The sequence below is a fragment of the Sparus aurata genome, chromosome 12 (assembly GCF_900880675.1).
Source record: "Sparus aurata chromosome 12, fSpaAur1.1, whole genome shotgun sequence".
In the NCBI taxonomy this organism is placed as follows: Eukaryota; Metazoa; Chordata; class Actinopteri; order Spariformes; family Sparidae; genus Sparus; species Sparus aurata.
The window spans coordinates 27,134,248-27,147,356 of NC_044198.1; the positions used below are offsets into that span (position 1 = coordinate 27,134,248).

General features: G+C 45.7%; 2 protein-coding genes across 3 annotated transcripts; both read right to left on the reverse strand.

Moving 5' to 3' along the window:
- Nucleotides 1–168: 168 nt before the first annotated feature.
- On the reverse strand, nt 169–7,107 carry trim23 (tripartite motif containing 23). 2 transcript variants are annotated; one of them, XM_030436455.1, is made up of 11 exons: nt 6,804–7,107; nt 5,987–6,149; nt 4,406–4,527; nt 4,038–4,319; nt 3,781–3,963; nt 3,415–3,630; nt 3,186–3,320; nt 2,972–3,101; nt 2,763–2,873; nt 2,346–2,470; nt 169–2,259 (listed from the first exon to the last, which is right to left on the reverse strand). In XM_030436455.1, exons 1-11 carry the CDS (start codon nt 6,900–6,902, stop codon nt 2,080–2,082), a joined length of 1,746 nt encoding a protein of 581 aa, XP_030292315.1. In that variant the 5' UTR covers nt 6,903–7,107; the 3' UTR covers nt 169–2,079. The 2 variants fall into 2 exon arrangements, with proteins under 2 accessions (XP_030292315.1, XP_030292316.1); XM_030436456.1 differs by having other exon boundaries at nt 4,041–4,319; nt 6,804–7,105.
- Nucleotides 7,108–10,671: 3,564 nt separating this feature from the next.
- On the reverse strand, nt 10,672–12,558 carry LOC115592920 (zinc finger protein 846-like). The gene has a single exon (XM_030436184.1). It carries the CDS (start codon nt 12,332–12,334, stop codon nt 11,498–11,500), a length of 837 nt encoding a protein of 278 aa, XP_030292044.1. The 5' UTR covers nt 12,335–12,558; the 3' UTR covers nt 10,672–11,497.
- Between the last annotated feature and the right edge of the window lie 551 nt (nt 12,559–13,109).

Sequence of the window (13,109 nt, forward strand, 5' to 3'; positions counted from 1 at the left end):
GTGTATAGGCCAAAGTAAAGCATATAGTTGAGTATTTATAGTTTAAAGTTCAGAGAAAATTACAGATCCAAGATGAGATGGACAGAATGAGAGAAAAGACGTCTGCTAATTCAGCACCAGCAAAGCAGCAGGAACAAATCTCAAAGAAAAAGCTCCCAGTCAGACAAATAAGGTCAATATGTTTATTTTACAGCATCACATTATGAATAATTTACAAAAGCCATCATCAAGTCCACTGGTAACAAAGGTTCTGACGCGCTTTGTGCTTCTACGTTTCAAAAACAAAATGGAAATGTTCCCACAAACGATGTAGAAAGGCTGTTAACGTGCATTTTTTATTTATTTTTATCCTTTTATACGTAGATACGAGTAGTAAACATTACATAGCAATGAATTAAGATCAAATCAAATGAATAACAAGTGTCAGTGTTAGGTTTAATGCTTCACTAAGTTTCACATCACATTATGACTGAAGGCTGTTGATTAACAGTGGACCTGCACTCCGACAGACAAACTGGACTTGTGAGATGCTTAAATACCAAGATTTTCACCAGACGTGTTGTTTTGCACTGAGATTAATATTCAGAGTCTATTAAGAATACAGCAGATAGTTCATTTTGCTTCCAAAGTAAAACTGGTCGTGAGGCAGCAAACAAGTGCATTTCACACATTTTGCGATGCAAAGACGCTCCACAAAACGGAGGCAGAATCGGTGTGTGAAGACTCTGAATCCCCCCGAACGCCTCGCATCGAAGTAACGTTCGTGTTCCCGCTCATAAATAAGTTCAGTAAACAGTTTGTTCTGTAACAGAAAACACTACATTCAAACCAAAACCCAACCGGTGCACCATTTCAAGACCAGCTGTGGCATTAAATAGGCTCGTAGCACACTTAAAAAAAACAAAAACAGAACACATAATTTAAAGACCCCATGAAACATCGACTGCTATTGCTTACATTAGATGTGAAGGCCAAGTGAGGAAACAGCCACAATCTGAACATCTGACCGTCAGTCTGAAGCCACTGGAAGTTCAACCAGAGTGAACGTTTGTCTCACCTCACTCACCTGCCGTTCAGCTGAAAGGCTCCTGAAGTTACTGCTCAGGATCGTCTCGTGTGTTATCAACAAAAGATACGTAAATGATTCTACTGTTACAATACAGACTACTCTGCATTTAGTTAAGGTTACTGTCACATATAGTGGAGGTTATGATGGATAATGTGAGATAGGAGACTCAGTCCACTCTGGCAGGGAGGAGGAGCATTTAAAAAAAGTAACCAGACTGAAGAGAACTAGCTATGGATGCTGGATAAACAGCTCGTCTCTTGAAAAGAAAAACGTGAGAAAGCGATGTGTTAAACCGTGTTGAGCTGCCTCAGAGGCTGATCAGACCCGGTAACATCATCCCTCCTGAGAGATCCGGTCACAAGTGGACTGCTAACATTAACCTGCGTTTGAATAACTGGGTCAAACGGTTACAATGTTCTTTTACTCAAAGAAAGAACTTCATGTATGACATATGCCAAATTTACAAGAAGGCTCGAATAATTAAGAATTTGTCAGAGACAGCGATTCACAACATTTAGAACGTTTCACTGAACTCTACAACGCACACAATTGCTACATTTTTTAAGGGAGTCTGGGAACTTTCTCTGCAGGAGACAGAGAAGTTGTCTAAATTTGACACATTTACTGTCAATTAAATGTTGTGGTCTGAGTGATCGGATCTCAAACGCGACATCGATGATCACACCTGTGATCAGATCTGTCAGGATGGATGTTAACACCAGGTCTGAACAGCGCCTCAGAATTAAAGCAGGATGGGAGCTGTAGTAGTCCTGACTCAGGTTCTGTGGCTGCTGACTTTATGTTTCAGAGGGAGGCTGTGAGCGAGGACAGACTTTAAGGTTTAGAGAAAGTATTTACATCTTTGTTTTCTTTGCTCACAATGGTGTGCAAAGAAGGAAAGATGAGGAGGGGGCGGGCTTAAAGCCGCAGTCTCGTCGTAAAAGTTAGTGTTTGGAAGTGGTGATGGAGGGAGAGTCAGACCAGGACAGGGATGGAGAGGGAGGTGACATCTAAGCGACGTCCAGGACTCCAGCAGCCACCAGCTGTCTGGAGAGCCAGTCCAGCCCCTCGTGGAGACCCATCCCGCTGCGGGCGTCGCAGCCCTGAATGTGCCAGCTCCTCCCACAGCACAGCTTGTGTAGACTCAGCAGCTCCGTCATCTCCTCCACAGACACGGCACCGGGAACATCCTGCAAACAGATAATCACCTCTGTGTGAGCTAAGACGAGGTCGTTCCAGGTGGTTCTCAGGTGTGCCGTTATTTCTCTTCTTGTACCTGTTTGTTTGCAAAGATGAGCAGCAGAGCGTCTCTCAGCTCCTTCTCCGTCAGTAGTTTGGCCAGTTCACTGTGAGCCTCCATCAGTCTGTCCCTGTGGCAGCTGTCAATCACAAACACCACCGCTGCGCGCACACACACACACACACACACACACACACACACACACACACACACACACACACAGACAAGAGTTAGAGAAGAGATGTGACGGTATAACTCAAACATGACGCTGCAAAATCGTCAAAAATGACTAAAATAATGAATGAAACATGTTGTTTAAGTACATGTTGAACTTAAAGGGGCACTACGTAGTTTTAGGAGAGGAAATCTAAACTCATGTCACGCTAAATATTTGACGCTGCATCATCTGGACGATATAAACAGATATTCCAGGTACACACAGCTGGTCGATACCTTGAGTGTTGAGATAATAGTGTTTCCAGAGCGGTCTGAGTTTATGTTTTCCTCCCACATCCCAGATGGTGAATTTCAAGTTCTTATATTCGACTGTCTCCACGTTGAAACCTTTAAAAAGAAAAAAAAAAAAGATTTGAACACGATGTAACAGAACACAGAAGCGAGGCGTGTTCCTGTGTGAGCTGATCACTCTGTAAACGTTGTACCGATGGTCGGGATGGGCTGCATGAACTCATCCTGCTTCAGTTTGAAGAGGATGGTGGTTTTTCCAGCTCCATCCAGCCCCAGAGTGACCACGCGGATCTCCATCTTCGGACCGATGTGGACCCGGTTGTCCTGAAATGAAAACACATTTCAGCAAACCTGATCGCTCCATCAGTGACAGATGCAGTCACAGCTGGGAGTGAGGACAGAGTGTACCTTAGTGAAGGTGACGGGGATGCCGGCGTCCAGCTGAATGTGATCCGCCAGCTCTGTGAACTGGTGCTGCTGCTTCTGAAGCGTCTCCAGCAAACAGTTGATCTCCTGCTTTGCCAGCACGACTCTGCAGTCGTCCTGCAGCAGGAAGAAACAACATGTAGTTTCTGTGTGTGTGTGTGTGTGTGTGTGGATACTAGAGGACCTTTCTGTGTCTGTGTCCGTCTCCTACCTGTTGGAGGGTTTTCTCACAGTGCAGGCAGGCGGTGGAGACCTGAGACAGCAGGATTGTCATGTCCTCCTGCTGCTGCCTCAGCCAGATCAGCCTCTCCCTGACGTGGGCGTCCACCACGCTCAGCGCCATCTCCTCCTGCCGGCACAGAGTCTCGTGGAGGTCTGCGAAGTAAGCCCGGACACAGGAACGTGCGCTCTCTGCTGTGCCGGGAACCTGGCGAAGACACAGAGAATTATTGTTAAAGGAGATTAAACTTCTGGCATCATCTCCTCCCTGAGATCATCATTGGGCCAACTGTTTCCTGTGATGCCAGAACAAAAGCACCGTCGATCATGTTTCAGCTGAACTCAAGTCCCGACTTACATGTTCAGTGTGTGCCATGCCAACTCCGTCCTCTACGATCTGCTCTCCGCCTTCGATCTGCTGCACGATGCCCACCAGCTTCCTCGAGTACTCGGACACTTCGTCTGTGAAGCTGCGGATGCAGTGGGCCATGTCCAGGATGGATGCACGGATCTGGTTGGCTTCAGTCTCAAGAACAGCGTGCTGGAGAGAGAGTTGGGGGATTCAGTGAGTGCGTCTCTTTGGACGAGGATACTGCTAACTGTAACTAATGTCACTACCTTATGTCCCTGGTGCTTGCCGTACTCCTTGCACACACAGCACATGAGCGGGCCGGACTGACACGGCTCCTCCAGGCAGACGAACTCAATGGCGTGGACCTGATGCTGCGGGCACAGGGTCTTCTCGTGAGGCTTGTCAGCCAGCGGCACCCGGCGGTGTTTGGCCAGCGTGCGAGTGGAGTGGGTGAGCTGGGAGCACTCGGCACACAGGTGGGTGGCACACACGGTGCAGTACATGGAGGCCGTGTGGCTCTCGTCCTCGTCACAGCGAATGATACACTGGTTGAAGAAAAGAGACGTGAATTAAAAAGGTACAGCAGGAGTGAGAGGGACTTTACAAAAGAGTGAAATCACGAGTGTCTTACTTCTCCCATGCCTTTCAGGGCGTCCTCCGCCATCCCCGACTGGTTGGTTGCTCCATTCTGGAGTCGCTCCAACAGTTCCAGCAGAGCAAAGTTCTTCTTCAGACCCCAAACTCCAGAGTCCCCTGAAAAATGAAGGTGAGATTCAATACAGAGTTCACAACATCCTGAAGGACTAAATACTTCTAACTTCTGCAGATAATGCAATCAAACAAAATGTTGTCAGTTGTTTCGTCTATAAAATGTCAGAAAAAGGTGAAAAACATCGATCAGTATTTCCAAAAGACGAAAGAAAAAGAGGAAATATTCACATTTATAAAGCTGCAATCAGAGGATAAATTAGAATCATAAACAGATCATTAAAATAGTTGGTGATTGATTTAATATTTGAAAACTAATTGATTAATTAAATTGTAAATTGCAGCTCAATCTTGAACACAATCAAACCATTGATTACAAGCCTCACCGCTGTCAGGATTATTTAAATGTCTTAATTAATTTGCTCATAGATCATCATCATTTACTGTGTGATAGAGAGAATCTGTAGCCGGGACAGATTTATAGAATAAAAAAAGATCAATTAGATGAACTCAAAACAAAAGATGCACAAGGTCGAATATCTTTGCTGGATTATTATTACCATGATATTATCATAATTATCATCAATTTCATTTTTTAATATCCCTGGATGATGATGTCAGATTCTCTGCTGGTTTAACCTGACAGGATGACAAGTCGAGGCAAGATGCACCACAGATCTTCCACACGGCCTCGAGGTAGAGACACATGTCACCTCACACATGTGTCAGACTGGAACAATCAGATTTAACCTTTAAAAAATAATTTGCACTCTCTTCTGCTTCGTACTGTAACCCTCTTATCTCATCTTATATTACATTAACCACAGTATTTATACAATCCACAAAGATGACCTCATTTTAAAGTAGGGCTGGGTATCACCAGGTACCTCGCGATACGATACTATCACGATATTTTGCCCACGATGACGATAATATCACGATACAGCGATTCTGCGATAATCGATATATTGCAAAAAATTTCATCCACGATACATCACGATATCTGTGTCACTGAAGAAATTCAGAATTTATTGACTGCACTGAATCCATTTCACAGGAATTACAAACATTGTCAATCAATTTCACATGAATGACAGCCAAGTAAACAAAGAGTATATTGCACAGTGACTGTTCTTAACACACACACTGACTACAACTATCATTAATATCTATATGTGTGGGTTTCAGAGCTACTTAAACCATTTTTTTAATTTTATTTGGTTGTACACCTATGTTTGAATAAAGATAAAGCTGCCCTCCGAAGAGGGGTGGTGGTGGTGGGCCAGAAAAAAAAAAAAAGTTAATTTTTTTTTTTTTTTTTAACATTTTTAAATATCGATATTTGGCACCAGTGTATCGATAACGTACCTCAAGACGAAATATCGCGATATATCGTAGAATCGATATTTTGGCACACCCCTATTTTAAAGTAAAGCAGCGTGGAAATGCAGAACAAGCAGACGGGAGAATGAGGAGATGTTCCTGCTGTGGTGCTCTGACTCACCCAGCTCGGTGACCTGTCTGTCGAAGGGGCAGCGGACTGCTCGGCCGTGGAGGGGCAGCCGGGTCAGGCAGTCATGGCACACCGTGTGACCACAGAGCAGGAGACGAGGGACCTTGTCCCCTTGGAGGGAGAAGACGTCCTCACACACACCACACTCCAACACCTGGGAACAAACACACAACCTGATCAACCTCAGAGACACACAGCCTGTCACAGCCACTGATGAGGTTTTACAAAACTGGAGCTGATTCACAGTTTGTGTGATTTAATGCAGATGGAGCCAGACGGTCAATCACATTAAGAGTCCATGAATATCTCAGAGGGAGGTGCAGTCACCTTGACTCAGTGTTTCAGGTGATTTCATGATCCTTAAACAAATGTATTATTACATCTGTGTTATGTTAATAGAAGCAGGTCTTAACTTGAGTGCAGCTACTTTTAAAACCTGCGCTGAGCAGCAGAACGGGAGCTGCAGCCTCACAGCTAGCGCAGCGACGACAGCCCCTCCAGCTGAGCTGTTAGCATGCTGCAGACACACACATCAGCCTTGTGCCGCTTCACAAACGTAGCTACGTTCATTATGAAATATGTAAGTGCGCAACAACCCTCGTCTGACACAACTTTCACACGCAGCTCCTCAGAATGGAGACGGTCGTCTGGCATCCAGTGTCACCAACGCCAACGCAGCAGCATTCGCCCCAAAATCAGAAGCCACGCAGGCTAGCTGCTGCCGACAGTCCGTGCACACGAGCCAAACAACATGGCCACTGCGAGCACGATGAATCTGAGCTGTGGATTTAAGTGACAATCTAACAACCTTCACCGTGTTTCCATGAGCTCCTCTCCCGTGTCGGATACACGGCTCCATCGTCGCTACGGCGCCCTGCTTGTTTATTCCTGCTGCAGCAGCGGCCATTCTTGGACGTCAGCGCAGAGGACTGAGCAGGTGCGAGAGGAGAATCCCACACGTACTTCCGGTTTTGCTCTATTAGCATAGAGTACCGTTCTGTCGCCTTCCGTGTCTGTTTATTCGCCAAGAATACGATGAGCTGGTGACATCTCCGTGTCACAAACTGTTGTTTATTGATAGGATACCGATAGAGTAACTTACATCCACTGCCTCTCGCGGGTAGCCAGAAACATTGTGATGTCAACTTCCTGCTTCGAAGTGCGTGCGCAGCGCCACCAAGCAAGTTTTAGCTAGAGTGCCTTAAGAGAGAAGTATACGGTAGAAGTAGTATTTAAATTCAATGCTAAAAGAAAAGAAAGCAGTTCACTGCTGCTGCTGCTGCTTCTTATCTTGATCTGCAGACTTTGTTAATTTTTTGTCTCCATGATTGTTATTATTAGTTCTTACATTAGTAATAATAACAACGACGTTGGTGCTTTTTATTCCTCTGGACGTCACATTTACATGTCAAATCTGGTTTTCAGAATCAGAATACTTTATTAATCCCCAGGGAGAAATTGTTTTTGTTCCAGATGCTCAGTGCAAAGTAGTATGGAAGCCCATTGCCGCCACTTATGAAAAAAAAATTATGAGATACTAAGTCATAATTATGAGATACTAAGTCAAAATTATGAGATACTAAGTCGAAATTATGAGATACTAAGTCGAAATTATGAGATACTAAGTCATAATTATGAGATACTAAGTCAAAATTATGAGACACTAAGTCGAAATTATGAGATACTAAGTCATAATTATGAGATACTAAGTCAAAATTATGAGATACTAAGTCGAAATTATGAGATACTATGTCATAATGACTTAGCTAAGTCATAATTATGAGATAGCTAAGTCATAATTATGAGATAGCTAAGTCATAATTATGAGATAGCTATCTCATAATGACTTAGCTAAGTCATAATTATGAGATAGCTAAGTCATAATTATGAGATAGCTAAGTCATTATGAGATAGCTAAGTCATAATTATGAGATAGCTATCTCATAATTATGACTTAGCTAAGTCATTATGAGATAGCCTACTAATCAGGAAATGAAACCGTAGCTACGCTAAGTCTAGTCTAAAACGCAAATGGATCTCATCATTGAAGACTACTTCAGACGTGGGTTTGCAAATCGTGAGATTTTAACCTTACTGGAAGAAGTACATGACATTAAGTTAAGCCTTCGGACGTTGGAGAGAAAGCTGCAGAGGAACCAGCTTTGGCGGAGACGATGAAGCAGAGGTGGCCTCCTTCATATCCCAACAGCTGCAAACATCTGGCCAACAGCACGGATACCCATGGATGCACCAGAAATGTTGGATGGCCGGACTCATCACAGACAGGGAAACTGTGCGCCAATTAATGAGACTACTGGACAGAAATGGGGTCGATCTCCGTGCGCAATACCGTTTGCGACGGCGCATTTATGTCAGCCGTGGTCCAAATTATGTTTGGCATGTGGACGGGTACGACAAGTTGAAGCCTTACGGCATATGTGTTAGTGGGTGCATAGATGGCTTCTCTAGAGAGATGATATGGCTCGAGGCGTTCAAAACCAACAGCGATCCCCGAATTATTGCGGGGTATTTTATTGATGCCGTGAGTGAAAACAGTGGATGCCCACAAAGAGTCAGGATAGACCACGGGACTGAAAGCTCGTTTGCCCTCTCCAGGCTGCCCGATGACTGCCTGCCGCTCACCTTACACCCAGTGATCTGCTTCATACCAGTCCACACATCCCTCACATTGTTCTGCTGGAGTTTGGCCTCCAGCTTCCTCCTGTAGGTGTCTTTACAGGTCCTCAGCATATCCCTGAGTTCATGCTGCACTCTCCTCAGTTCTTCCCTGTCTCCAGACCTGAACGCCCTCTTCTTCTTGTTAAGAAGGGCTTTCAGGTCATTGGTGATCCACGGCTTATTGTTAGGGAAGCAGCGTACAGTCCGGGTTGGCATGGTGGTGTGTTCACAGAACCTGATGTATTCTGTGATGCAGTCGGTCATGCTGTCGAGATCCTCTCCATGTGGCTCCACAAGTGCATGCCAGTCTTTCAACTCAAAGCAGTCCTGTAGACCGGTCTCGAGTCCAAGACAGGACTCGAGTACTACAACACTAGTGTGTGTGTGCTTGTTTGATATGATCTCATTACTATTTCCTGATGTTCTGTTTGTCCCAATAACCAGGATATTCACAATACATTCATATTCAAAGGTCAGTACAGGTTACATAGTCAGGTTACCTCTGTGGGTTTACAAATCCCACAAAACCAAACACTCAGTAGCCTCTTTCACACTGCCGTTTGCATGCGGGGATCCTGCGCCTGTGAAAGTTTCAGATGCGGAGAGGGGGGAAATTTCGCTCCGGCGCTGATCCGCCTCTGGAGGTAGTTTCAGGGCCGCATTATTGGTGAACCGTCCCAGTGTGAACGGATAATCCGGAGGCGCAGCGCGAGGGTGTGTCGGTCTGACAGTCTGATAACTGCACAGGTCCTTCACTCAACTAAATACAGAGAAATGTCCCACAAAGCAACGTTACAGGACCGAACAAAAGTAACGTAGTAACTGTAACTGTCTTTGGCAACTTATATGAGGAAAACAAATCCCACAGCTGTACGTGGAGAAGCGTCTGTCCTCCTGTCTGTCCTCCTGTCTGTCCTCCTGTCTGTCCTCCTGTCTGTCCTCCTGTCTGTCCTCCTGTCTGTCCTCCTGTCTGTCCTCCTGTCTGTCCTCCTGTCCGTCCTCCGCCTGTCCTTCAGACTCTTCCTCACATTTCTGCCCGAAAAACAGTGTCTGTCACCAGCAAAAAACTTTAACTCACCGAGTGTTTGTGATGAAAATAAATCACCGCGACCATCAGCGCTCCGGACCGAGACTTCACCGAACTTCCCCCCCAGAAAACAACCTCCATCCCCGCGAGTGACAGAGTCAGACAGCGTCCTGTTTACTGATGGTGATTATGTATAATTATGTAATTTGGCGTGAAAAACGTAACTCCGTCACTTTCCAGGTGGGTCAGGATCTCAATCACTACACATTATAACAGCATCTATATGATTATAAACTGTCCACGGGTTTAGATTAACAGGGGAACACCTGGGGAAACACCGACGTCATCATCATGACGTGTACCGTCACGCCTCTTTAGGAGCCGCAGCGCCGGCTTTCTGTGTGAATTACACACGTGTAGGCGGAGATGCTTCGCTCTGTGAGAATCACCATCGGCGGAGAATTGCCGAACCACCGCTCCGGAGATAATGCGGAGAGGCTGTTTAAAAACGGCTAGTGCGTTTACGGAGGAAAAAACAGCTGGTTTTGTCCTTTATCTTTCTTTCTTGAAGAGACCACTCAGAAGGACAGCTGCTGAACTTGATCACTCATCATAACGAGGAGCTGGTCACTGGCGAGAGACTGGACACTTAGTTGCTGATTGGGAATCCCCCGGATCTCCTGTAGGAATGAGGCAAGTCGCTCAGAGAGGTGAGAAAGGAGGGGGATTACGCCACACCACTGGAAGCCCGGGGTAGAGCCACAGAGGGGAGAGGAGCCACGGAGGGGGAGGCACAAAAGAGATGCTCCTCCACCTTCACAACTTCACAACTTCCCAGCCACCAACGAGGCAGGAACTCGTCCTCAGACTGATGCAAATCCTTCCAGGGGATGCGACTCTTTGGCTGGAACCTCAACTAACCGCCACCAGGATTCCTTATCTCAAAACAACACTCACACAAACTACCACCTTATGAACTACATCAGATTTATTACCAAGGATTTTACACCAATGAGGAATTTGTCTTAGTGAATAAGGTCCATGCATTGAAGACAATAAACAATAAATAAACAGTGACTATTCAGGGTTCTGAAGGGCTCAGTTGGCTCTGTAGGGCGGACTGCAGTGGATCCAGGAGTGGGATTGTTATGGATTTGAGGTGGGACAGCACAAGGTGCTCAAACGACTTCATGACCACAGGGGTCAGGGTCTCTAGTCATTCAGTCCTGTGGTCCTTGGCTGTTTGGGGACGGGGATGATGGCGGAGACTTTGAAGCAGGCTGGCACATGACATGTCTCCAGTGAGGTGTTGAAGATGTCTGTGAACTCTGGAGACAGCTGGTCAGTGCAGTGCTTTAGGGTGGATGGAGAGACAGAGACTGCTTTGCGGGGGCTCTGTCTCTTGAAGAGTTTGTGGACGTCCCTCTCCTGCAAGCAGAGTCGTCACTCTGGTAGTGGAGGGAGGGGACCCAGAGGTGTGAAGTGGAGAGGCCCAGGGTCCTGCTGAGCTGGGGATGGGGGGGGTTGGTGAAATGGGAGCGGGTGGTTCTGCATCAGCTCATCATTTCTCCTGTGTATTATTGAGCCTCTGAGGATTCTTCCAGTATATCAATTAAAGATAAAGCTTTGCAATTATGTACGAAACACTAGAACTGAACCACCTCCAATATATTTTGCAAATACAAGTCTACTTGCCTGTACGTGTCGTCACATGTCTTGTCAAAGCAGACTGATCAGACCATCTTTCCCCAGGCCTTGCAAGGTTACGACTTCTCACCTGTGTGGGTTCTCATGTGTCAATTCAAATGACTATGACACCTGAAATCTTTCCCACATGCTTGGCAAGAATACGGTTTCTCCCCTGTGTGGGTTCTCATGTGAAATTTTAAGTTTTTACGTTGGCTGAAAGCTTTCCCACATGTCTTGCAAGTAAACGGCTTCTCACCTGTGTGGATTCTCATGTGAGCTGTTAAGGTACTGTTTTGCGTGAACGTCTTCCCACATTTTTTGCAAGTAAACGGCTTTTCACCTGTGTGGGTTCTCATGTGCTGATTCAAATGACTATGACACCTGAAATCTTTCCCACATGTTTGGCAAGAATACGGTTTCTCCCCTGTGTGGGTTCTCATATGAAGTGTTAAACTTGTACAGACGTTGAAAGCTTCCCCACATGTTTCGCAAGTAAATGGCTTCTCACCTGTGTGGATTCTCATGTGTCGATTCAAATGACTATGACACCTGAAATCTTTCCCACATGTTTGGCAAGAATACGGTTTCTCCCCTGTGTGGGTTCTCATATGAAGTGTTAAACTTGTACGCTGGCTTAAGGATTTTCCACATGTCTTGCAAGTAAATGGCTGCTCGCCTGTGTGGATTCTCATGTGTGGTTTCAATTCAGCAAGAAACTTGAAAGTCTTCCCACATGTTTTGCAAGTAAACGGCTTCTCACCTGTGTGGACTCTCATATGAACTGTTAAGGTTGCACGGCGGCTGAAAGCTTTCCCACATGTCTTGCAAGTAAATGGTTTCTCACCTGTGTGGATTCTCATGTGCCTTTTCAAACTATATGAATCAGCTAACGTTTTCCCACATGTTTGGCAAGAATACAATTTCTCACCTGTGTGGGTTCTCATGTGAACTGGTATGTGTGAACTTTGGCTGAAAGCTTTCCCACAAATATCACAGGTAAAAGGTTTCTCACCTGTGTGGGTTCTTATGTGTTTATCCAATGCGGACTTACACTTAAAAGTCTTTCCACATGTGTCACATTTTAAAGACTTTTCACCTGGGTGAGTGTCATGTTGAATGTCTGATGAGGTAGAGTCTTCATTTTTTCTGTGATGTCTTTTCTTTTTCTTCGGCTCTCCATCTCCAGCTGATCCAGAGTCTCCATGTTTTCCTCCTTTCTGGTCTCGGCTCTCAGCTACATGAGAGTTGTTAGAGAGGAGCTGGTGGTCACTTGTTGGTTCTGCTTCACTGTGGTCACTTTCCTCATAAGTTGGAGTCAACATGACGGTATCTGTCTCCACCTTCAGTACAAGCTGCTCTCCCTCCTGACTGGTGCAGAGTTCCTCCTGTTCCTCTTTAATCTCTGGAGGCTCTGGGTCCTCTTGGTCCAGACTGGAGTTCCTCTCCTGGTTACAGAGCTGCTGGTCAGTGAGAACCTCCTCCTCCTTACAGACATGCTGCTGTGGGGGCTCTGGAGGGAGACACAACAAAAGACAGAGAATTAATAATATAAACCCACATATATTATATATGGCTAACATCTGCAGTTGGTTCTCGGGGGGACGCCTATAGAGAACTTCTTAGGGACTTTGTGGACTGGTGCCACCAGAACCACTTACAGCTCAACGCTGGGAAGACCAAAGAGCTGGTGGTGGATTACTGCATGCACAGACAACCCTG

Coding starts and splice junctions, on each gene's coding strand:
- trim23 (XM_030436455.1), bottom strand. CDS start 6,902: ATGGCCGCTGCTGCAGCAGGAATAAACAAGCAGGGCGCCGTAGCGACG. Junction 2,471..2,762: donor CTATTATCTCAACACTCAAG/GTATCGACCAGC, acceptor GTGTGCGCGCAG/CGGTGGTGTTTGTGATTGAC. Junction 2,260..2,345: donor TCATCTTTGCAAACAAACAG/GTACAAGAAGAG, acceptor ATCTGTTTGCAG/GATGTTCCCGGTGCCGTGTC.
- LOC115592920 (XM_030436184.1), bottom strand. CDS start 12,334: ATGAGAACCCACACAGGTGAGAAATTGTATTCTTGCCAAACATGTGGG.